Source organism: Phacochoerus africanus, chromosome 12 (assembly GCF_016906955.1).
Source record: "Phacochoerus africanus isolate WHEZ1 chromosome 12, ROS_Pafr_v1, whole genome shotgun sequence".
Classification (NCBI taxonomy): Eukaryota; Metazoa; Chordata; class Mammalia; order Artiodactyla; family Suidae; genus Phacochoerus; species Phacochoerus africanus.
The window spans coordinates 49,019,174-49,043,095 of record NC_062555.1 but is presented as its reverse complement, the minus strand read 5'-3'; the positions used below and the strand labels follow the sequence as shown (position 1 = coordinate 49,043,095).

Below are 23,922 nucleotides of genomic sequence, written 5' to 3'. Positions count from 1 at the left end.
TCTGTCCATGGACATTTAGGTTGTTTCCATGTCTTGGCTATTGTGAGTAGTCCTGCAGTGAACGTAGGAGTACGTGTAACTTTTTGAATTAATTTTGTCTGGATATATGGAATTTCTTATTTTTTTTAATTTTATTGTCCTATAGTTGACTTACAATGCTGTATTAGCTTCAGGTGTACAGCAAAGTGGTTCAATTATATGTATATTCATTATTTTGCAGATTCTTTTCCCATCTAGGTTGTTAGAGAATACTGAGTTGAGTTTCCTCTGTGCTACAGGAGGTCCTTGTTGATTCTCTGTTTTATATAGCGGTGTGTATATGTTAATCCCAGCCTCCTAATTTGTCCCCCACCCCCACCCCACGGGGTTACCCACCCCGTTTTCCCTTGGGTAACCATAAGTTTGATTTTGAAATCTGTGAACCTGCTTTTATTTTGTAACATGAGGAGAACTCTTGCTTAAAGGACACAAGGAGAGAAAGAAGTTATTTCCACTCTTCAGCAGCTCACGTGTAGTAAGAAGGTCCAATATTTACAATACTCTGGCTTCTCCTTCTTTGTAGATTCCTCCTCCTCTCCTCTCACTTTTCACAACCTTCAGGTCTCATTTCTCATCATCCTTGGACCTGAAGGATTGAAGCTGATTCTCATAAAATGTATATGGTAAACCCTAGAGCTACCATTAAAAAATGTTAGTGAAAATTATTAATATGTTAAAATGCTACATTAGAAGTAGGCATGTAAGGCAAATGTAAGGCAAAGGAGAGTTGTGAAGACTAGAGGAACCAAAACTACATGGGACATATAAAAATGAAAGTAAAATAGCAGAGGTAAATCTAACTATAACAGTAATACCATTAAGTATAGAGGGATTAAGTCATGCAATCAAAAGGCAGAGATTGTCAGACTGGATTTAAAAACATGATCAAACGCTATGCTGTCTACAAAAGACACATTTTGGATTCAAATATACAAATAGATTGAAAGTAGAAGGATGGAAAAATATATGTCATGCAGAGGGCAACCACAAGAAAGCTAGCATGGCTATGAAAAATAAACTTTTAAAACAAAAAGTATTAGGAGAAATACAGAGGTTATATCATAAAAGAGTCAATCCAGCAGGAAGATATAACAATTATAAACACATGTGCATCTGACTGTAGAGCACCAAAAAGACACAAAGCAAAAACTGACAAAGGGAGAAATATGCAATTCAAATAATTGGGGACTTTCTATTTTCAATATTGAATACAACACCAGACAGAAGATCCACAAGGTGATAGCAGAATTGAACAGCAGTATAAAACCAACTAGACTTAACAGACATCTGTAGAATACACCCCCCAACAATAGAAGATATTTCTTCTCAAATGCACACAAAATACTGACTGGGATAAATCGTATGCTTGGTTAGAAAAGAAACCTCAGTACATCTAAAGAATAGAAATAATACAAAGTATATTATCTGACCGTTTTAATGAAATTTAAAATAAAGAGGGAAAAATTTGAGAAATTCACAAATACGTAGAAATTACACAGCATAATCCATACTCTGCAGTGAGTCCAGGAAGCAGTAGAAAGGGAAAACAGAAAATACTTTGAGGAGTTCCTGCTGTGGTGCAGTGGGTTAATGATCAGGCTTGTCTCTGGGGGTTAAGGATCTGGCATTGCTGCACCTGTGGGCAGAGGTTCCCTATTAAGAGGCCTCATCTTATAGTTCCTGTTGTGGCTCAGGGGGTTATGGACCCAGCATTGTTTCTGGGAGGATATGAGTTTGATCCCTGGCCTTGCTCAGTGGGTTAAGGATCCATTGTTGCCATAAGCTGCAGCGTAGGTAGCAGATGTGGCTTGGATCCTGTGTTGTCCTGTCTGTGGCGTGGGTTGCAGCTGCAGCTCCGATTCAACCCCTGGCCCGGGGGAATGTCCATATGCCACGGGAGCAGCTGTAAAAAAGGCCTTATATTTAAATGTAGTCATATTCTGAAGTGTTGGGCATTAGGATTATAATTATGAATTGGGGAAAAACAATTTAGCCCATACATTTGGCTTATTGCCTGTCACCCCCTATTACAATACAACTTTCACGAGCATGTAGATTTTTAAAAAAATTCTGTTTTGTTCACTGTTGTATGATTGATACCTCACACATACAGATGCTTAGTAAGTATTTATTGAGTAAATGCACAAAAACAAGAGGATAAGTGCTGTAAAGATACTTTGAGGGTATAGAGTGTTGCAAAGGACCCAGGAAGGAAAGATCAACTCTCCTTATGTGGTTCCAAAGAATTAAAAAGGCAAAAGGCTAAAAAGCCGGTGGTTTAAAAATCTTATCAGGTGTACTCACCATGCTAGCTCCTTCAGGATTGTAACCCATTCTATGTAATGATGAAATTCTTCATGAGCTGGAGAAACACGAAATTTACTGGTTCTTTCTGAGTTCTTGCAATAGACAGAGTCCTAGTTCTAAAAATCGATAGTATAAGATCACTAAATTATTATGTTCAACTCTGGATATCTCTGTCTATGTCTGAAGATTTCTTTCTATAAGCTTGAAAAGTGGGTCATCTTTTTTTTTTCAATCTTCAGAAATCATATAGCGATTGTGTTGTGAGAGAAAATATAGCTTATCTTTTTTTTCCCTCTCTTTGTGTATTCATTCTTTGTCTCCTGGTGATGTATTTGTATGTTGCTGATATTTATGAAAGAGATGCTTATATATCTTTTGTTTACTGTGAGGTACTCCTTGCCTTTGGCGTTATATCAAATTAGTCTAGTGAAGTAAATTGTTATCCAAAAATAATTATGATAGCCCCATGAAAAGCTTTACATTTATGCCATGTATTCCTTTTTCTTTTTTTCTTTTTAGAGCCACACCTGCGGGATATGGAAGTTCCCAGGCTAGGGGTCGAATCGGAGCTACTGCTGTGGGCCCACACCCTAGCCACAGCAACGCAAGGTCCAAGCTGTATCTGCAACCTGTGCTGCAGCTTGTGGTGATGCCAGATCCTTGACCCACTGAGCAAGGCCAGGTATCAAACTGGCATCCTCTGGGAGACTGTGTCAGGTACTTAACCTTCTGAGCCACAGTGGGAGCTCTGCTCTGTATTCCCTTTTAACTTTCCAGATCTTCTCTCTACCTTTTTGGTTCTTGCTTCTTGTTCCAGAAGGTTGCCTTCCTTGTGCTACCTTAGTTGGGTTCTCCCAACATTTGGCATTTGGTTTGGGTCATGTTCTGGGAGTCATTGGAAGGAGAGGGAAGAGTGGGAAAAGGACACTTAGACCCCTGGCTCCCTCTGTGTGCGTGTAGGGATGACCACAGCCCCTACTGAAGGCCACCGCTTGTATCCAGGGGCCCTCTCCTACACCTCCAGCTATAGGTCTTTCTGGGTAGTATATGGACTTAGGATGGTAACAGCTTTCTCACTTACATCTGTTGCTAGCCCTTGGCTTGCTACATTGATCTGTGTCACCTTTCCTAGACCATGTTTCACTCCTTTATAAATGGACACCCCATTGCCTCTTGCTTGGCTAATGGTAATCACTGCTTGCAGCATTTTTTTTTTTTTTTTTTTTTTGGCTGCCCCACAGCATGTGGAGTTCCTGGGCCAAGGATCAGATCCGAGCCACAGTTAAGGCAGTGCTGGATCCTTAACCCACTGTGCTGGGCTGGGGATCGAACCTGTATCCCAGTGCTCCCAAAATGCTGCTGATCCTGTTGCACCACAGCAGAAACTCCAGAATTTTTTCTTTTTTGGCTTTGCCTAATGCATGTAGAAGTTCCTGGGCAGGCGTTAAACCTTTGCCACAGCAGCAGCCCGAGTCACTGCACTGGAACATTGGATCCTTAACCTGCCATGCCACCAGGGAATGCCTTGTAGCATTTCTTAGAGTGTCTTAAACATATAATTACTATCAAAACCTCAAAAGTTAATGGCCTAGGACAGAGTATGTGTTCTTTTAAAAAACAACAACAACAATATTTGACTTTTTCAAATGTAGCAATTTGGAGATTTTTCTGGTGCCACAAAGAAGAATGGTAGTATCTTTAAGAATTAATTCCTGAAGCTTTTTTGGAATATATAACTTGTCTGTGGGATACTCAAAGGTATGCATAGAATAAAAATTTGAGTGTCCTTTCTCTTATGCTAGTTGATAACCATAGCATTCTTTTTTTTCAAAAATAAAAAATATTATTTACTTTAAGATCTGATGTTTTTTATCATTGTCTCAGCTTTTACTATTATTTTTTTAATAGTTATTTCCCCAATACAATTTTTTTTCCTACTGTACAGCATGGTGACCCAGTTACACACACGTATGCATTCTATTTTTGCACATTATTATGTTCCATCATAAGTTAATAGGTACAAACTATTGCCTCTGGAATGGATTAGCAGTGAGATCCTGCTGTGTAGCACTGGGAACTATGTCTAGTCACCATAGCATTCTAATTAGAAGTTATCATCATGCAGAGTTACACACAATGTAAATTGAATGCCCTTCCCTTTAGTGGATGAAATGTCTGCATATCAGTGCTCTTCATAGTTCAGTTCAGTTTACCTGCTCCATACCTGTCTTTTTGAGCTGCCACACATTGATCCCCATTCCTTCAAAAAGCATTGCCCAGTGGAAATGATTGGCTCCACTGACTGCAGATCTTACAGCGCTGTATTGACTTGCACAATTTATTTTCAGATAGATCTGAGATCCTCAGGGGTTTTGTGGAAACCAGCCACAAAATTGTTGTACAACTATAAATGTAATAAAATTCATTGAGTTAAAAAAATGAAAGAAAAAAAAATAATGCCATTTGCAGCAACATGATGGAACTAGAGACTCTCATCCTGAGTGAAGTCAGTCGAAAGAGAAAGACAAATACCATATGATATCACTTGTATCTGGAGTCTAATATACGGCACAAAGGAGCCTTTCCACAGAAAGGCAAATCATGGACTTGGAGAATAGACTTGTGGTTGCAAGGAGAAAGTGAGAGGGAGCGGGAGGGACTGGGAGCTTGGAGTAAATAGATGCAGAATGTGCCTTCGGGATGGATTAGCAATGGGATCCTGCTGTGTAGCCCTGGGAACTCTGTCTAGTCACTTATGATGGAACACGTCATGTGAGAAAAAAGAATGCATATATATATGTGTAACTGGGTCACCATGCTGTACAGTAGAAAAAAATATATATAAATAAATGATTAAAAAAATATACAAATAAAGACTGTTTGGACAACCCAGAACTCCACTTAGAAGCTTGCTGACTTAATAGCCTTGAGGTGTCCACACCCTTTTCTGTAGACAAAGAGGTTGCCTTTCACCAAGTAGAGATGTTAGAGGGAACTAAATCAGTATCTCAGCTCTTAGACCGACTAATATTCCAGTTTTACAGGACTAATAAATGAATATCCTCAAGATAATGTTGAGGTACCTAAGAAGTACCCAATAAATGTTTAATGGTTAAATTAACCATAAATGATACCTTTTGAAAAGCTCTATTTATATCCTAATTGAGATAAAACTAGTCATAGCCTGTGGGTCTGTGTCTCCGAAGAGAAGTTTCTTGAAAAATACTTGAAATGTTCATGCGGTATTGGCTTTGTATATTTTAGCATGTTGTTTATCATTTGTCTCTCATCTTGAGTAGTATTAATAATGATTTAAATGGCCATTATTTATTCTTTTGAAAATAACTTGCTGCATTATTTAGTATAATTTATGATATGTCTTGGTACCAGAAAATACTTCTGATGGGATTAATTTTCAGTTTCATGATGAAAATAGATGAGATGCAGCATGATATATTGGAAAGGGAGCCGGGCTGTGAATCAAAAGATGTGACTTTAATTCTTAGCTCATCCTCTCCCAGTACAACATTGAGCTCGCTGTTTATCTTCGTTGAACTTTTGGTTTTGTCAGCCATAAAAATAGGGGTGATGTCATAGAGAGAGCTGCCTCACAATTGGGGGGGGGGGGAAGGCAACACTTTGCAACTGAAAACCAACGATAAGTATCAGTTTGCAGAAAGCGTGATGTGATTTAGAGCATTTTACTCAATAGGAAACTTCGAGAGAGGCACATTTATTGCACAGGTTAGCCCACACTTGTAGCATATATGTGATTTTTCTTTCTCTAGCCCTGCTCCCACCTTGCAAATCATGATGGTACTGTGGTAATCTTAATTTGCTAAAAAAGCAGCTTGGCGATTTATTTTTCAGTAGAAAAGGGCAGGCTTGGAGAGGAAAAAAACTTCCTTTGACGTCCCTTATTCTCCAGTCTTCCATTTTATGATATCAGAGGATGATGTTTCATTTCTAGCCTGGACCTCAAGAAAGATTCTTTGAACAGAGCAACCTCAGGAAGTAAGCAGCTTGAGTTGTTGTCTTTTGATTGTAAAATGGCCAGGAGTGTTTCTCCTTTTATAATAGATGGGTCTGCTGTCAGGGGTTCAACCTGGTTTTAAATATCAGGGACCATAAAGTCAAAAGCCCTTCCATGTGGCTAATTTACTAGTAAAATTCGAGACATTACGATTGACATCTTCCAATGTTAAGTTAAACTGGAGCCAGCTACAATTTATTGGGGGATATATGTCTTTAAAACAAAATGTTTTAAAGAGGATGCATATTTCACGATGCTTCGTTATTTTGACTGCCAAATGGGTGATAATTTTCATGTTCTAGACTCAGTTTGATATAAAGGGAAGAAGGATTTCAAAGTGATACGAGCTTAGAGTTCCTGTGGTAACACAGTAGGTTAAGAACCTGACTGCAGAGGCTCAGCTCACTACAGAGGCATGGGTTCGATCCCTGGCCTGGCACAGTGGGTTCAAGGATCTGGCGTGGTTGCAGCTGCAGCTTGGATTCAGTCCCTGGCCCAGGAACTTCTATATGCCATCAGTGCAGCCATTTAAAAAAAAAAAAAAGTGACACAAACTCTGCTTTTCAAGTGAGCCAAAGTTTAATACACCTAAGAGCATTTCCTCAAAATCTTGGGAGAAATAAAGTCACCTTTAGTTTCCCAAGGTTGTGGTTGCCATTTGTATCTAATATGATAGTTTTGTTTCACTGAGGCTCAGGACTATTTTTTTTTCTTTTTTTTTTCATTGGTTGCAGCTTTTTTAAAAATTTATTTTTATTTATTTTTTTATTTTCCCACTGTACAGCAAGGGGATCAAGTTATCCTTACATGTATACATTACAATTACATTTTTTCCCCCACCCTTTGTTCTGTTGCAACATGAGTATCTAGACATAGTTCTCAATGCTATTCAGCAGGATCTCCTTGTACATCTATTCTAAGTTGTGTCTGATAAGCCCAAGCTCCCGATCCCTCCCACTCCCTCCCCCTCCCATCAGGCAGCCAGAAGTCTTTTCTCCAAGTCCAGGATTTTCTTTTCTGAGGAGATGTTCATTTGTGCTGGATATTAGATTCCAGTTATAAGTGATATCATATGGTATTTGTCTTTCTGGCTCATTTCACTCAGTATGAGATTCTCTAGTTCCATCCATGTTGCTGCAAATGGCATTATGTCATTCTTTTTTATGGCTGAGTAGTATTCCATTGTGTATATATACCACCTCTTCCAAATCCAATCATCTGTCGATGGACATTTGGGTTGTTTCCATGTCCTGGCTATTGTGAATAGTGCTGCAATGAACATGCAGGTGCATGTGTCTCTTTTTTTTTTTTTTTGTCTTCTTGCTATTTCTTTGGGCTGCTCCCGTGGCATATGGAGGTTCCCAGGCTAGGGGTCAAATCGGAGCCGTAGTCACCGACCTACGCCAGAGCCACAGCAACGTGGGATCCGAGCTGCGTCTGCAACCTACGCCACAGCTCACGGCAACGCCGGATCGTTAACCCACTGAGCAAGGGCAGGGACCGAACCCGCAACCTCATGGTTCCTAGTCGGATTCGTTAACCACTGCGCCACGACGGGAACTCCATGTGTCTCTTTTAAGTAGAGTTTTGTCTGACTGTTTTGAATCAGTCTCTTGCTGGGTCGCGTGTGGCTGCAGAGTCTCACCTCGCCTTCTCAGCCAGCCTCCATTAGACTCAAAGAGGGGAGAGAATGAAGTGTTTTTGAGCAGGGCTTACAGGTCGTGGATGAGGGGTGAGGGTTGGAGAGGTAGAGGAGCAGCGATGTACCCATGTTTAACCACAGCTTGAGGAAGAGGGAACCCATTGGCAATTCCTATGGTGTAAGCACTCCCACCTTGGCCAGTTTCAGCCTACCAGTGATTTTATTTTTTATTTTAGGGGGGTGGCCTATGGAGCTCCCTGTCCAGGGATCTGATCCAAGCTATTGTCTTGACGTAAGCTGAAGCTGTGGCAATGCCAGATCTTTAACCCACTGTGCCGGGCTGTGAATCAAGCCCACGCCGCGTCCCAGCACTCCCAAGACACCACCAGGCCTGTTGCACCACAGCAGGAGCTCCATCAGTGATTTTATAGTGTGCTTGTAACATTGCTGGAAATTTAACAGGCAGCTCTCCCAAGCTTGTATGAGCCCGCTCTAGCATAATAATGAGAAGGAAAGTAGAAAGATAGGCCAGAAAGGTTCCCCACACTCAGCCTATGCCAACAAAGAGGACTGAAAAAAGTTGGCCAAGATGAGATAGGGGTTTACTGTGGGTTTTTTGTTTTAAAAGTTACACACGCTAGATCTCTAGCAACATAACCCTTTTCCTCCATTTCCTGTGTGAAATCCCACAAATTCTGCACTGATCCCTGTTGAGGGAGTTCACAGATGAAGATGGGGGCAGCCAACATATGGGTTCATCATTGCAAAAAGGATGAAAGTGCAATCAGATACATGCACAGGTGCATACCCTTTTGATTTGGGGCTAAGAAATTGGGAATGTAGGAAGGATAAGTTGGGTTCATGGGCTGGCAGAAGTGGCTGACCAGCTCTTAAGCTTTAACCTGAGACTCTTCAGCCAACACCGTCAAGGAGAGCTAGGCTTTAAGATAGGGTGGTTTGTGAACAGGTCAAGGAGTGGGAGTGAGCACTGGGGAATATTCTTACGTGGAGGCCATAATCCACGAAATAAGGAAATGTCTCTCCGAACTCATTCACTGTAGTTCAGGACCGCATTATGTTTCATGTTTACACTGAAGCATGCATTTCCTCGGTGAACAAGAGTAATGAGCTTGACCTGGGATTGTGTTAGTTCCCTGCCATTGTGGGCAGAGTTATGGTCTAGACAGGGAAGCTAGGTGTCAACACAGGATGAAATTCAATGTCAGTAAGGCTATTTATTATTGGAGCACTGGTCAAGGAAATCTGAGAGCACATAGAAAGTTGTGACATTAAGTCTTTGTTTTTTAAAATAATTTCCCAGCCATTTCTTCTAACGAAGTGTAGTTAATTGACAATGTTGTGTCAGTTTCAGGTGTATAGCAGAGTGACTCCTATATACGTGTGTGTAGATATATATTCCTTTTTGTATTCTTTTCTACTGTGGTTAAGTATAACTACCTGTGCTATACAGTAGGTTCTTGTTTGTTTGATGTATGGTTGTGTGTATATGTTACTCCCAAATAAATGAATTTATGTACAAAACAGAAACAGACTCACAGACGTGGAAAACAAACTTACGGTTACCAAAGAGGATAGTGGGGGGAGAGGGGGAGATAAATTAGGAGTTTGGGATCAGGAACTTGCAACCGATTAGGTCTTTAAGATACATATTCATTTAAATATACTACAGAAATTTTAAATACTTGGTTCTTAACAATGGCCAGTGTATTGTGCTTCGTATTTCTATCACCATGGAAAATACAAATTTTAAGCCCAGTATGAACATTTTGAAAATTCTTTGAGATGTAAATGACATACAACGAAGTGCCCCTTAAGTGTGCAAGGTGAAGAGGCTGGGTGTACACATGTGCCGTCACTGCAGCCCAAACTGGGAGCATGTCTGTCACCCACCAAAGGTTTCTCACACTCTTTTTGTCATCCATCCCTCACGTGCCTGCCCCCGGTCCAGCCAGCGCCTCTTGTGCTTTCTGTCCCTGTCGACCAGCTTTCATGTTCTGGAGTGGAATCTACATGGTGTGCTCTCATTGGTCTCTGTTTTTTCATTCTGTGTACTGACTTTGAGATTGATTCATGTTTTTGCAGGTATCAGTAGTGCATTCCTTTTTATCACCACATAAAAGCAACGATATTCCATTGTAGGTAAATAGCACAATCTATTCATCCATTTATCTCTTTTTAAATTTTTGTCTTTTTAGGGCCGCACCTGTGGCATATGGAGGTTCCCAGGCTAAGGGTGAATCAGAACTGTAGCTGCCAGCCTACACCACAGCCACAGCGATGTGGGATCCGAGCTGCACCTGTGATCTACACTACAGCTCACAGCAACACTGGATCCTTAACCCACTGAGCAAGGCCAGGGATCAAACCTGCCTCCTCATGGATACTAGTTGGGTTCATTACCCACTGAGCCACGACGGGAACTCCTCTTTTTTAATTTTTAATTTTTTATTGAAGCATAGTTGATTTATAATATCATGTTGGTTTCAGGCATACAGCACAGCAATTCATTTATACACACACACACACACACACACATACACACACACACACATGCACACACTGTTTTTCAAAGTCTTTTCCCTTATAGGTTATTACAAAATACTGAGTATAGTTCCCTGTTCCATACAGTAGTTCTTGTTTTTGTTTTTGTTTTGGCTATGCCTCTGGCATGTAGAAGTTCCCGGGCTAGGAAATGAACTGCACCACAGCAGCAACCTGAGCCACAGCAGCGATGATGGCAGATCCTTAACCTGCCACGCCACAAGGGAACTCTACACAACAGTTTAAAAAATTTTTTTTAATTGAAGTATAGTTGATTTACAATATTGTGTTAGGCATCCATTCACCTCTTAATGGCCATTTGGATGATTTTTAGTTTGGAGCTGTTAAAAATCAAGCTGCTATGAACATTAGTGCATAAGTCTTTTTGTGGATCTAAATTTTCACTTCTCTCGGGTAAATATCTAGGAGTGAAATAGCCGCGTTGCATGGTAGATATGTTTACCCTTTGATGAAATTACCAAATGGTTTTTAGAAATAGTTGCATATTTTGTGTTCTCAGTAGTGTATGAGGATTCCAATTACTCTGTTCCTTGCCAAACTCAACATGGTCTGTCTTTTCAATTTTAGCCATTCTCGTGGATGCGTAAGTGGTATATAATTGTGATTTTAATTCACATTTCCCTACTAACTTTGTTGAGCATCTTTTCATGTGTCAGTTTTCCCCCTGTCATCTGTGGTGAAGTGTCTATTCAGATCTTTGGCCCAGTTTTTAATTGGGTTCTTGACCTTATCATTGAATTTTCAAAGTTCTTTACATAGCCTGGGTACAAGTTCTTTATCATTTATGTGTTGCACAAATATTTTTTTCTCTGTCTGTAGCTTGACTTTTCATTATCTTTTTGAAAAGTGAATTTTTTAAGCTCAATTAATAATCTGCTGTTTATTTTCCTACGAGAAAGATAACTATTTTCACTTTTTTTTTTTGCCATTGTAGGATAGTATTGAACATACATGAATACATCTCTTTGTCTACAGATGTGAGAGAAATCTTGGGTAGACCCTGAAAACTGCTGGGCTCAGATTTGTATGTATTTAACTTTAGTAGTCATCCCTAAGCTACTGTCAAAAATTGTACACATTAAAAATCCATCATCAGTTGTTATATTCTCTCAGATTTTCCTTATGAATAAAATGAATTCAAGTAGGTATTGAAATTCACACTGCAAGTTTAAGGCTTGAACACTAATGACTAATACTAGGCTCATCAGATTACTGTAAGAATTGTCCTTGAAGTTTAGTTTATAGATGTCTCCTTTTATAGGTTGTACATTATGTGCATAGTGTGTACAAAACACAAGGTCATTATGATTTTTTTAATGTTTTTTCTAGAGTTTTCCAATTTTAGTTATCACGTCTAGATTAATGATCCGTTTTGCATTAATATTTGTAGGTGAAACAAGGTAAGGACAATAATTTTTTTGGAAAAATCGATAGCTATCCGATTGTTTCAGCAACATTTGTTAAAATATTGTATTTTCCCTTTGAATTACATTGAAAAGCTCTATTTTTGCATTTTCTATTGTGCCATTAATTTATCTGTATAAATAAGATACTACTCTGATTGTTATGGCACTATCGTAAGCCGTACAATAGGTAGTATGGCTCTTCCAAATTTGTTGTTTTAATTTTCACATTCTATTGTCTATTCCAAGTCTTTAAATCTCCATGTAATTTTTTTTGTCTTTTTAGGGCCACACCTGTGGCATATGGAGGTTCCCAGGCTAGGGGTCTAATCGGAGCTGTTGCTACAGGCATACGCCAGAGCCACAGCAAAGCCAGATCTGAGCCGCATCTGTGAGCTACACCACAGCTCATGGCAGCGCCAGATCCTTAACCCACTGAGCGAGGCCAGGGATCAAACCCGCAACCTCGTGGTTCCTAGTCAGAGTCGTTTCTGCTGCGCCAGGGTGGGAACTCCCGACGTTGCTTTTTTTATTTGTCTTATTTAATTTTTCTTAGGAATATTTTGTGCTTTTAAGTGTACAGGTATTGCATATCTTTGGTCAAATATATTTCTAAGCTTTTTACATTTTGATGATATTATCAAAATAGTATACTATGATGATACTATAAATGGAATATTTAAAATTTTAATTTTCATTGTTTCTTGCTAGTGTATAGAAATATAATTGATTCAGTATTCTGACCTTATATCTTGCAGTTCTTCTAAATTGCGGTTTTGTAGATTCCTTAGATGATCATATCATCTCTGAATAGACAGTTTTAATTATTCCTTTTTAAATTTGGATGACTTTCTTTTTCTTGTCTTATTGCTCTGGTTGGACCTCTAGCACAACATGCAATAGAGATGGTAAGAATGGATATCCCTGACTTGTTCTTGATGTTGGTGAAAGAGCATTCATTCCTTCCCCATTTTGTATGGTCCTGGCTGTTAGGTATTTTTTGGTAGATGCTCTTTACCTAAAGTTATGTAAATTTCCCTCTGTACTGGGTTAACTAAGAACATTTGTCATGGCTAACTATTGAATTAGATCAAGTGCTTTCCACACACCCCCATGTTTATTGAGAATATTATTTGGTTTTCCTTTTTTATTCTATTACTGTGATGAGTAGCATTGATTGATCTTTATGTAAACGAGTCTTTTTTCCTGTGATACACCTGAGTTGGCCCTAGGGCCTTATCCTTTTAACATATTGTCAAATTCAACTTGCTAATGTTTTGTTAAGGATTTTTATATTTATGTTTATGGGGGATTTTGGTCTGTAGGGTCTTTTATTGTTCCTGTTCTTTTAATATCATTTTCTGGTTTTGGCATCCAGGTAACACTCTTCTTATAGAATGAGTTGGGAAGTATCTTCCTGCGTCAGTTTTATAGAAGAGTTTGTATAGAATTGGTATTAATATTACTTAAATGTTTGATAAAAATTCTCCAGTGAAGCCATCTAGGCCTGGTGTATTCTTTGTAGAATGAATTTTAATTACAAATTCAATTTTATTAACAACTATAGGACTATTCATGTTATCTGTCTCTTCTTGAATGAGCTTTGATAGTTTGTGTCTTTTAGTGAATACGTCCATTGAATCTAAGTTGTCAAGTTTGTTGGCATAAAGTCTTTATACTTTTAATGTCTATAGGATGTTGGTGCTGTACCCTCTCTCATTACTAATACTGGCCATTTGTATCTTCTCTTTTACCTAATAAGTGTGGCAGGAAGTTTATCAATTTTATTGATTTTTCAGTGAACCAGCTTTTAATTTCATTGATCTTTTTCTTCCAATTTTACCTATTTCTGCTTTTAGCCTATTTTTCATACTAATATTCCTTGCTCAGAAGTCTACTTGATATAAATATAGCACTTCAGCTTCATTTTAGTTAGTTCTACTATGGTATATCTTTCTCCATGTTTTTACTTTTAACTTATTTCTCTCTCTATCATATATGTGTATGTATATTATATCATATAATATTTGTCTTCCCCTGTCTGACTTACTTTATTTATAATGATAATCTCTAGGTCCATCCATGTTGCTCTACATGGCATTATTTTGTTCTTTTTTGTGGCCGAGTAATATTCCATTGTCTATATATACCACATCTTTTTTTATGCATTCATCTGTAGATAGACATTTAGGTGGCTTCTCTGTCTTGGCTATTGTAAATAATGCTGCTGTGAATATTAGGAGCATGTATCTTTTTGAATTAGAGTTTTTGTCTTTTCTAGATATATGCCCAGGAGTGGAATTACTATATATATGATATGATGACTCTATTTTTAGTTTTTAAGGAACCTCTGTACTGTTTTGCATGGTAGTTGTACCAGTTTACATTCCCACAAACAGTATACGAGGGTTCCCTTTTCTCTACACTCTCTCTAGCATTTACTATTTGTAAATTTTTTGATGATGGCCACTCTGGTGTGAGGTGATAACCTTATTGTAATTTCTCATTTGCATTTCTCTAATAATTAGTGAAGTTGAGCATCTTTTCATGTGCCTATTGGCAGTCTGTAAGTCATCTTTGGCAAAATGTCTATTTAGGTCTTCTCATTTTTTGATTGGGTTGTTTGGTTTTTTTGAACATTGAGTTGTATGAGATGTTTTTATATTTTGGAAATTAATCCCTTGTCAGTCACTTGGTGTACTAGGACAAGTCTTTGCAATCATTTGCAAGTATTTTCTCCCAGTCCATATATTGTCTTTTTGTTTTGCTTATGATTTCCTTTGCTGTGCAAAAATGTATAAGTTTGATCAGGCCCCATTTGTTTATTATTGCTTTATTTCTATAGCTTTGGGAAACAATCTAAGAAGACATTAAAATTCATTGAATTATTTTTTTTAAAAAAAGGAAGCGATGCAATTTATGACAATGTTTCGCCTACATTCTCTTCTAGGAGTTGGATGGTATTGTATCTTATAGTCAGGTCTTTTTTAGTTTATTTTTATGTTTGATATGAGGGTATGTTCTGACCTCATTGATTTACATGTAGCTCTTTAGCTTTCCCAACACCACTTGCTGAAGAGACTGTCTTTTCTTGATGTGTGTATTCTTGTCTCCTTTGTTGAAGATTAATTGTCCATAGACATGGTGCATTTATTTCTGGGCTCTCTCTTCTGTTTCATTGATCCATATGTCTATTTTTGCACCAGTATCAATGCTGTTTTGACTACTGTAGCTTTGTAATATTATCTGAAGGTGATACCTACAACTTTGTCCTTCCTCCTCAAGACTGCTTTGGCAAGTCTGCATCTTCTTTGGCGCCATATTAATTTTAGGATTATTCATTCTGGTTCTGTGAAAAAGGTGAGACAGCTTTTTTGTTGTTGTTGTTACTTAGCCCAATGGACCCTGGTACACATGGTGCTCTGATTATTGTCCTGTTTCCAATATGATCATTGGACTAAAAACCATGCCTTGTTGGTAGGCAAGACTTCTCTGGACAGGAGAGGATAATCACAATGTCATTTCTTTCTTGAAGAACCAGAAATTGAAAGAACCTTGAGTAGGCTGCTAAATGTGCGTGTTTTCTTCTTTTTAAATCTTCATGCTTTTTTTGCAGAAGGTTTTTAGCTGTCTCTCACCAAGTGGAGACAAGCAACCTTACTCCAGCTAGGAAGTGTCATATCTAGACCAAGCTTTGGAGCTAGAGTATAGGTCTCAGAAGTCACTTGGTGTCCTAGGACAAGTCTTGGGACCCATAGGAGTGAGGTGAAACTGCTGGAAACCTGTATGCAAGTAAAACTATTTTTATTCTCTCTTATAGTATCTCTTTGCTTTGCTTCTCCTTTATTTCTTAACAAAGTCTTGCAAGATTTTCAGCTTTTCCTATGTGATCTAATGGGAACCAGAACTAATTTTGATTAATCTTGGTGGCAACATTGACAAGAGAGGTCCATGAAAGTAGCTATATTGCATGGGCAGGAATTGCTGGGTTGATTACCTTCCTCACCCATAATTAATACTTCCTTTTAGAGATAAACTTTGGAGGATCTGCATTATACCAGGGGTGGGGGATAGAGAAGTAATTTTCTTGTTGAAAGTCTTGAATGCCTTCCCCACCCACTCACTAACATACACGCTCTCTCCTTATTTCAAAACCATGATCTCAGAGAGTTCCCATTGTGGCACAGCGGACGCGAGTCTGACTAGTATCCATGAGGATGGGGGATCAGTCCCTGGCTTCACTCAGTGGGTCGGGGATCCAGCAATGCTGTGAACTGTGCTGTAGGTCGCAGACATGGTGCAGATCTTGTGTTGCTGCGGCTGTGGTATAGGCCTGCAGCTGTAGCTCCAATTCAACCCTTAGCCTGGGGAACTTCCATGTGTTTAGGGTGCTGCCCTAAAAAGTAAAAAAAAAAAAAAAAAGCCTTGATCTCAAATAGCTGGCATCTAATGACTATGGTATTAATTGAGAGGAAATTTAAGGTTTTTTTCTATTTGAAAGGATAGATGGATTTGAATTGCTAACCCTTAAGAACTAGAGGCTATTTTGTGATTAAAGGAGTTATTACTTAATGATGGAATTTCAGGTAAGAGCGGTCTACTGGGGACTGGGATCCTGATAAACTATTGCTGTGCCTGTAGATTTTTATGCCCATATCCATCTCTCTCTCTCTCTTTTTATTTTTTTGGCTGCATCCATGGCATATGGAAGTTCCCGGGCCAGGGATGTGATCAGCAGGAGCTGCAACCTATGCCACAGCTTCGGCAATGCCAGATCCTTAAACCACTGTGCAGGGCCAGGGTTCAAACCCACACCCCTTCAGAGACTACGCTGTGTCCTAACCTGCTGCGTGACAATGGGGTGTCCCTGATATGCATCTCTTTTAACTTGGTCTAATCTGGTTTTTCAGTGTACTGTTCAGAATTAAAATGTAAGATGATTATTTGGGGGAAATTTTATCTATATAAACCAAGGCAAATCTATCAACTTAGCGTCTGGAAAAAACCGGTAAGTCACATACTTATGGGAAACATCTAGAAAATATATATTTATTTGTTAATGAGAAGCTAAGATGAAATGGCCATAAGATTGGCATGTGAATTGGTGTGCTGTCATGGTTTGTTTGTAGCACTTGACTTAGGATCCAGGCAAGTTAACACTTTCCTAAATCAGCATAACAGTAAGTGCATACGCCTAGGGGGTTTGAAACGGGAGTGATGTTTACCTTCGTCTACTGTCACCTTATTTCAGAAAAGATTTAGAGGGCTAAAATGAGCGGATTCTAAGTATCCTTTAGAAGACTTACGGATTTGTTTAGCGGTGAGTGAGATCTTTTCTTTGCTAATTTCATTGCCATTTGACTTTTAGGTATTCAGAGGATGACTATCTTCAAATTATCACAAATATCCAGAGCTGCCCATGGAAACGACAAGCAGAAGCGTATGAGAATTTTAGGTAAAAAGATGTTCTTCATAAATAATATGAGGTGAAAAATGTTTTGTACATTTGCTTCTTAGGGAGCATGAGCAACATGTTGTTAAAAACAAAAGCAGAAAGGGGCCAAGTGACAATCAGGATGAGTTCATTTCAAGACCCCCCTCATGAAGCAGGGCCATCTGTCTCCATCTCTTGTGTACAAATTTATATTTGTCATCATGTTGCTGAAATTAATTACAAACATCCCAAGTTCAGAAAGGAAGTTTTTGTGGTACTTTGTGTGGTGTTTTAGAGGATGCTGCAGCTTCTTTGTACCATTTGTATTTGACATCTAGGCAGTAAAATGTGTTAGGAGTTTTGGAAAATGCAGAAAGAGAAAAATCCGCTGTGGTCTTCCGAACAAAAGCTATGTTCCTTTCTGCACATTCCCCTCCAGTTTGTTTTTCTCATTAGCTTTTCCATATCACCAGCATTCAGGAGCGTGAGATGCTCCAGGTAGTAACCTGGGGAGATGGTGTCAACCTGATAAGACCAGGTTATCAGCTGATGATGACAGAGCTGTCCTGTACTCTGATAACTAGGAGCCACCCAGACAGAAATAAGTTGTGTCAAAACAACACCCTGCAGGTGGTGCCTAGGTACTTCCTCCTGATAGCAGCTCCTGTGGTGCCACTGCGCCAGGTATCTCTGTGCTTGTCTGGGCTACCCTGCTCTGCTTTCCTTTGCCCACATTCTTATTCTTTGCTTTGCATCAGTACAGACTTTGTCTTTTACTAAGTTACTGCAATGTGGAAATAGGTTTTGTTTTTTTTTTTAAATTGTATTGACGTGTCGTCAATTTACAGTGCTGTGTTAATTTCTTATGTACAGCAATGTGACAAAAAATGTATTCTTTTTCATATTCTTTTCCATCATGGTTTATCGCAGGGTATTGAATATAGTTCCCTGTTGTATCCAGTAAGGCTTTATTGTCTATCCATTCTCTATAGAATAGTTTGCATCTGCTAATCCTAACTTCCCAAGCTTCCCCCGGCCTTGGCAACCACAAGTCTGTTCTCTGTGTCTGAGTCTGTTCCTGTTTTGTAGATAGGTTCATTGGTGTCCTATTTTAGATTTCACATGTAAGTGATATCACATGTTTGTCTTTTTCTTTCTGACTTACTTCCCTTAGTAGGGTCATCAGTAGGTCCATCCATGTTGCAACAAATGGCATTATTTCATTCTTCTTTCTGGCTGAGTAACATAATTGGACTCCTAGCCTGGGAATCTCCACATGCTGCGGGTGCAGCTCTAGATGACAAAAAGACCCAAAAAACCCCTCCCAAATAAATAATTAATTAAAATATAAATGTAAAAAAAAATAGAAAATATACTACATAGTATATATATATTTATATAAAATATATACTATTATAAATGAAAAATGAACAAATAATTTTTAAAGTTTTTTTTTTCCTTCTTTTTCTTTTTGGTGTGTGTGCTACAAATCAGGAGACTCTTAGAATCCAAAACTGCATGAAACTCACGGGTGCAAATAATGATGGATTGATGCTCTATAGATGGATGGCATATGCAGATAGAATGGCTATTTCCCCCTGATACCATCAGTGTGAAAAGTGTATCCATAAGTGTGATGACTACCCAGTGGCGTCTGTGTCCTTTCAGGGCCGATTTAATTAAACATCTGGGACTGTAACACTTAGTGTTTGTTGTCCCTCAAGAGAACAGTCGTGGTGACCTTTATTTACTTGAATATTTATTATATGAGAATGTTCTTTTTATGGACATACTTGTAAGCTAAATGACATAAAGCCTCAACAGAAATCTGTGTGCAATTAAAATAATAAATCATCCACTTTCCTCAATTTTTACTAATATAACTGGCCGGATCTGGAGAGTTTCTGGCTTATTTATGAAGCTGGAATGATGAAATGTCCCCTATTATTGTAGATGTCAAGTAGCGAAGTAGTTTCTTTTTTTATTGATTTATAGCACTTTATACCAAACTGAAGAAAAGTGAAGGGCGATATTATTCTTTTAGCAGGAATTTCATAAGTTACATTAAATTCTGAAAAATGAGAGCCAGTGAATATTTTCAACTCCCAACAGTTACTATTTGAAAATTATGGGACTTTTGTGATCATACGATCTCAAAAGCAGTGGCCTTTAAAAAGCTTTTCTTAAATAAATATACTGCTTGCTAGCAGAGGGCATACATTTTATTTTTCAATAAATATCTGTTTTGGATTTATTGCATCAAAACACAGTAGACTTAACCCTGGTACATTGCCAGGCACAAAGTAGAATCTCAGTAACTATTTAAATAAATGGATGCATGAAAATAAACTAGAAAATGTAAGGTTTTCTTACTGACTTCAGAGAAATTGTAATCAGTTTGGAGAGACAAGAAGTAGAAGTGTGACTGTTGGAGTTCCTGTCGTGGCTCAGCAATTAGTGAATGAGACTAGCATCCATGAGGACGAGAGTTCTATCCCTGGACTTGCTCAGTGAGTTAAGGATCCGGCGTTGCCGTGAGCTGTGGTGTAGGTTGCAGACGCGGCTCGGATCCCTCGGATCTCGCGTTGCTGTGGCTCTGGCATAGGCTGGCGGCTACAGCTCCGATTTGACCCCTAGCCTGGGAATCTCCATATGCTGCGGGAGCGGCCCAAAGAAATAGCAAAAAGACAAAAAAAAAAGAAGAAGAAGAAGAAGAAGAAGTGCGACTGTTTATGACTTAATGTAAGAGCAAGTAACATATGCAAATACCATCATCTGTCAATGAGCCATCACTGGGGGCATGTAATTTCTTTTCTTTCTTTTTTCTTTTTTTTTTTTTTTTGTCTTTTTAGGGCCACACCCACAGCTTATGGAAGTTCCCAGGGTAGGGGTCATTCAGAGCTGCAGCTCCTGGCCTACACCACAGCCACAGCAACTCAGGATCCAAGCTACGTCTGCGGTCTACACTGCAGCTCACGGCAACGCCAGATCCTTAACCCACTGAGCGGGGCCAGGGGTCAAACCTATGTCCTCATAGATACTAGTCAGGTTCATAACCTATTGAGGCACAACAGGAACTCCCTAATTTCTTGAAACAGTTTGTGGAAAGAACTACTTGAGCTGTAGTTGTGAGGACAATTGGAAAGGGAGGGAGAGACCAGGAGTGATGGGACCAGGAATAAACATGAATAAAGGTCAAGACGAGCTTCACTGAGGCAGTGTACTTGTGCTGGGGGGGGGGGGGGAGGCTTGGGATGAAGGGGATATTTATAGGTAGGTTGGAGCCAGCCTGATGGTCAGATATCTAATACAGAGTATCTGACCATCAGAGTAAGGTTCACAGGCTTCCTGTAGATACCAGCAACTCAACAGAGAGTTTCAGCAAGCGAAAATTTATTATTATTTTTATTGGTGTATTATTTTATCATTTTATTATTTTTTGTTATTAGTTTAGAGAATGTATTCAGTCAACAAAATGTTGTGCAGATTTGTTTTCAGAAGAAGTGAATAGACTGAGGGAAATCTGAGCAGTCAGGGGCTGGTTGTAGAAAGATTGCTGTAGAAAGATGAAGGTCTGGAGTTCCCGTCGTGGCTCAGTGGTTAACAAGTCCGACTAGGAACCATGAGGTTGCAGGTTCGATCCCTGGCCTTGCTCAGTGGGTTAAGAATCCGGTGTTGCCATGAGTTGTGGTGTAGGTTGCAGACGTGGCTTGGATCCCGCGTTGCTGTGGCTCTGGCGTAGGCCGGAGACTATAGCTCCGTTTAGACCCCTAGCCTGGGAACCTCCATATGCTGCAGGAGTAGCCCTGGAAATGGCAAAAAGACAAAAAAAAAAAAAAGAAGGAAAGATGAAGGTCTAACACATCACCGGTAGTGGAATTCCTTGTTATGGTGCAATGGGATTGGTGGCGTCTCTGCAGCGCCAGGATGCAGGTTCAATCCCAGGCCCAGCACAGCGGGTTAAAGGATCTGGTATTGCCACAGCTGTGACAGAGGTCAGGCTTGGGTCTGATCCCCGGCCTGGAAACTTCACGTGCTGCAGGGTGGCAGATAAATAAATAAAACTTCACTAGTAGTGATAGAAATATCCCAGAAGGGACACTTGACTGTGATGTCCTTGAGAACAGGGTATATTTTATCTATTTTTTTACTTCTTGTGGCCTTCATAGGGACAATATCCAGTAAATAGCTGTAGTATCCATGAAATTGTGGCAGGACTTGGTTGCTTATTGATTCCAAGTTTCTTTTTGTCTTTAAAAAAATTTTTTTTATTAAGGTATAGTTGATTTACAATGCCATGCTGATTTCTGCTGTACTGTAAAATGACCCAGTCATTTGGGGTAACGAACCCCACTAGTATCCTTTAGGATTTGGGTTTGATCCCTGGCCTCGCTCAGTGGGTTAAGGATCGGACTTTGCAGTGAGCTGTAGGTCAAAGATGCAGCTTTGGAGTTCCTGTCGTGGCTCAGTGGCTAACGAATCTGACTAGGAACCATGAGGTTGCGGGTTCAATCCCTGGCCTCACTCAGTGGGTTAAGGATCCGGCATTGCCGTGAGCTGTGGTGTAGGTCGCAGACGCGCCTCGGATCCTGCGTTGCTGTGGCTCTGGTGTAGGTCAGTGGCTTCAGCTCCGATTGGACCCCCAGCCTGGGAACCTCCATATGCCATGGGAGCAGCCCTCAAAAGGCAAAAAAGAGAAAGAAAGGAAGGAAGGAAGGAAGGAAGGAAGGAAGGAAGGAAGGAAGAAAGAAATATACAAATATATGGCCCTGTAAGAGCTTATCTTCTCTGCAATCTTTTTTTTTTTTTTCATTTAACAGTGTTTGTCCTCTTTTCATAAATTCTTAACCTTTAAGTTATTCTGTAATTTAGCTGTGCCTGGAGTTTGAGTCCCTACCTTTCCTCAGCCTTTACCTGGAAACATCTAAAGTCTGTATCAGTGATTCCTTGAAATGCTATGTGACACTTTGCACATGTTTCTGGGAAAAAAATCTCCAACTTGCCACAGATTCTCAAGAAGTCTGGAAGCCCCAGAATGCACTAAAATATTTCTGAGAACCCTTCCACACCTGAGAGTGTCTTTGCGTTGGAATTTGATCATTCAACTTGCCTTCCCTGTAAGTGTGATTGTCACAAGTTTAGGTGTGGTCATAGCTCAGATTTATCCTTCTTTATAATTTGAGATGAATTAATTACTTTAACCAACTCTAAACATCACTCATGAGATCCTGTTTGAACTTAAAGAGGGATTAAGTATGAGTTCAAGACGTCCTACCCCCTAATTTTTCCTTGACATGCAGTTTCATTTCCCTATAGCTGTACAAAGTGACAAATGTCCAACTGTCTCCCTTCTGCTTTTTCTCCCATTACAATTCTTTCCCCTAAGCACGAGTCAGCACACATATAATGATTTGTGGAAAATCTAACCTGGATTTCAGTTTAAGAAATTACAGGCAGTCCCCAATTTACAATGGTTTGACGTACAGCTTTTTGACTTTTCGGTGCTGCAAAGTCAATATTCGTTCATGAGAGACTCTACTTCACATTTTGAATTTTGATCTTTTTCATGATGCCTGAGAACAGAGGGATCTTTTATCATGGCACACGATACCAAACTGAGAAGGTACCCGGAGATTGAAAAGCAAGGCAGGCAGCTCCGTATAATCAGTGGATCAGTGTATTATGTGCTAACTTGCATACAGGGTAGGATCAGGCAGACGGTGACCTAGAGCGTTTTCACCTGCACCCTACACCTTCAAGGGGCCGTTGGGACAATGTTATAGTCAGCCTCAGGTATGGGGATATGTGCTTGGAGACAGCGAGTGCATTCCCAAGACAAGACTGTTGATGGGGAGTCAGTCTCATGGGTTCCAGGAACATGTCAGTGAGGGTCTTTGTCCTTGCAGACGAACACAGCATAGAAACCACCTGGACCGAATGATGATTAAATAGTACCTATTAATTACAAAGCCCTTGACAACAAAGAAGAGATTTACTCACTGTACAGTATGAAGTAGGCTCAGTGGAGGACAAAGGGACTGAACAGAGTAGGATGCTATCAGCATGCCAACAGCTGTACGCCGAGGTAGCGGTACATCCTTGACCTTCTCTCGTGATGCTGGGCAGGGTAGCAGCCCCAGCCCCAGTCACCTGGGCACTCACGAGCATTAACAACCCAGACACTGATAATGATTCTGGCCCCTGACCACCATGCTGGTTTTCATTTCAGTACCTTGTTCAATAAATTACATCAGGTGGTCAACGTGTTATTATAAAAGAAGCTTTTTGATAAATGATTTTGCCTAGCTGTATAGGCTAATGTAAATATGTGTTCTGAGCACGTGTGAAGTAGGTTCGGCAAAGCTATTGATATTAGGTAGGTTAGATGTATTATATGCGTTTTTTAAGTTTTTTTTTTTTAATTTATTTTTTATTGTTATTTCCCCCAACACGCTTCCCCCCCCCCCCACGGTACAGCATG

At 39.6% G+C, this 23,922-nt stretch overlaps 1 protein-coding gene across 1 annotated transcript in view; it reads left to right on the top strand.

The window, feature by feature from the left end:
* ST8SIA6 (ST8 alpha-N-acetyl-neuraminide alpha-2,8-sialyltransferase 6) overlaps positions 1 to 23,922 on the top strand; it is a 148,244-nt gene that overhangs the window by 84,946 nt on the left and 39,376 nt on the right. The window contains exon 4 of the mRNA XM_047754944.1: positions 17,376 to 17,462. Coding sequence (XP_047610900.1) covers positions 17,376 to 17,462 — 87 coding nt within the window. The remainder of the gene's footprint in view (positions 1 to 17,375; positions 17,463 to 23,922) is intronic.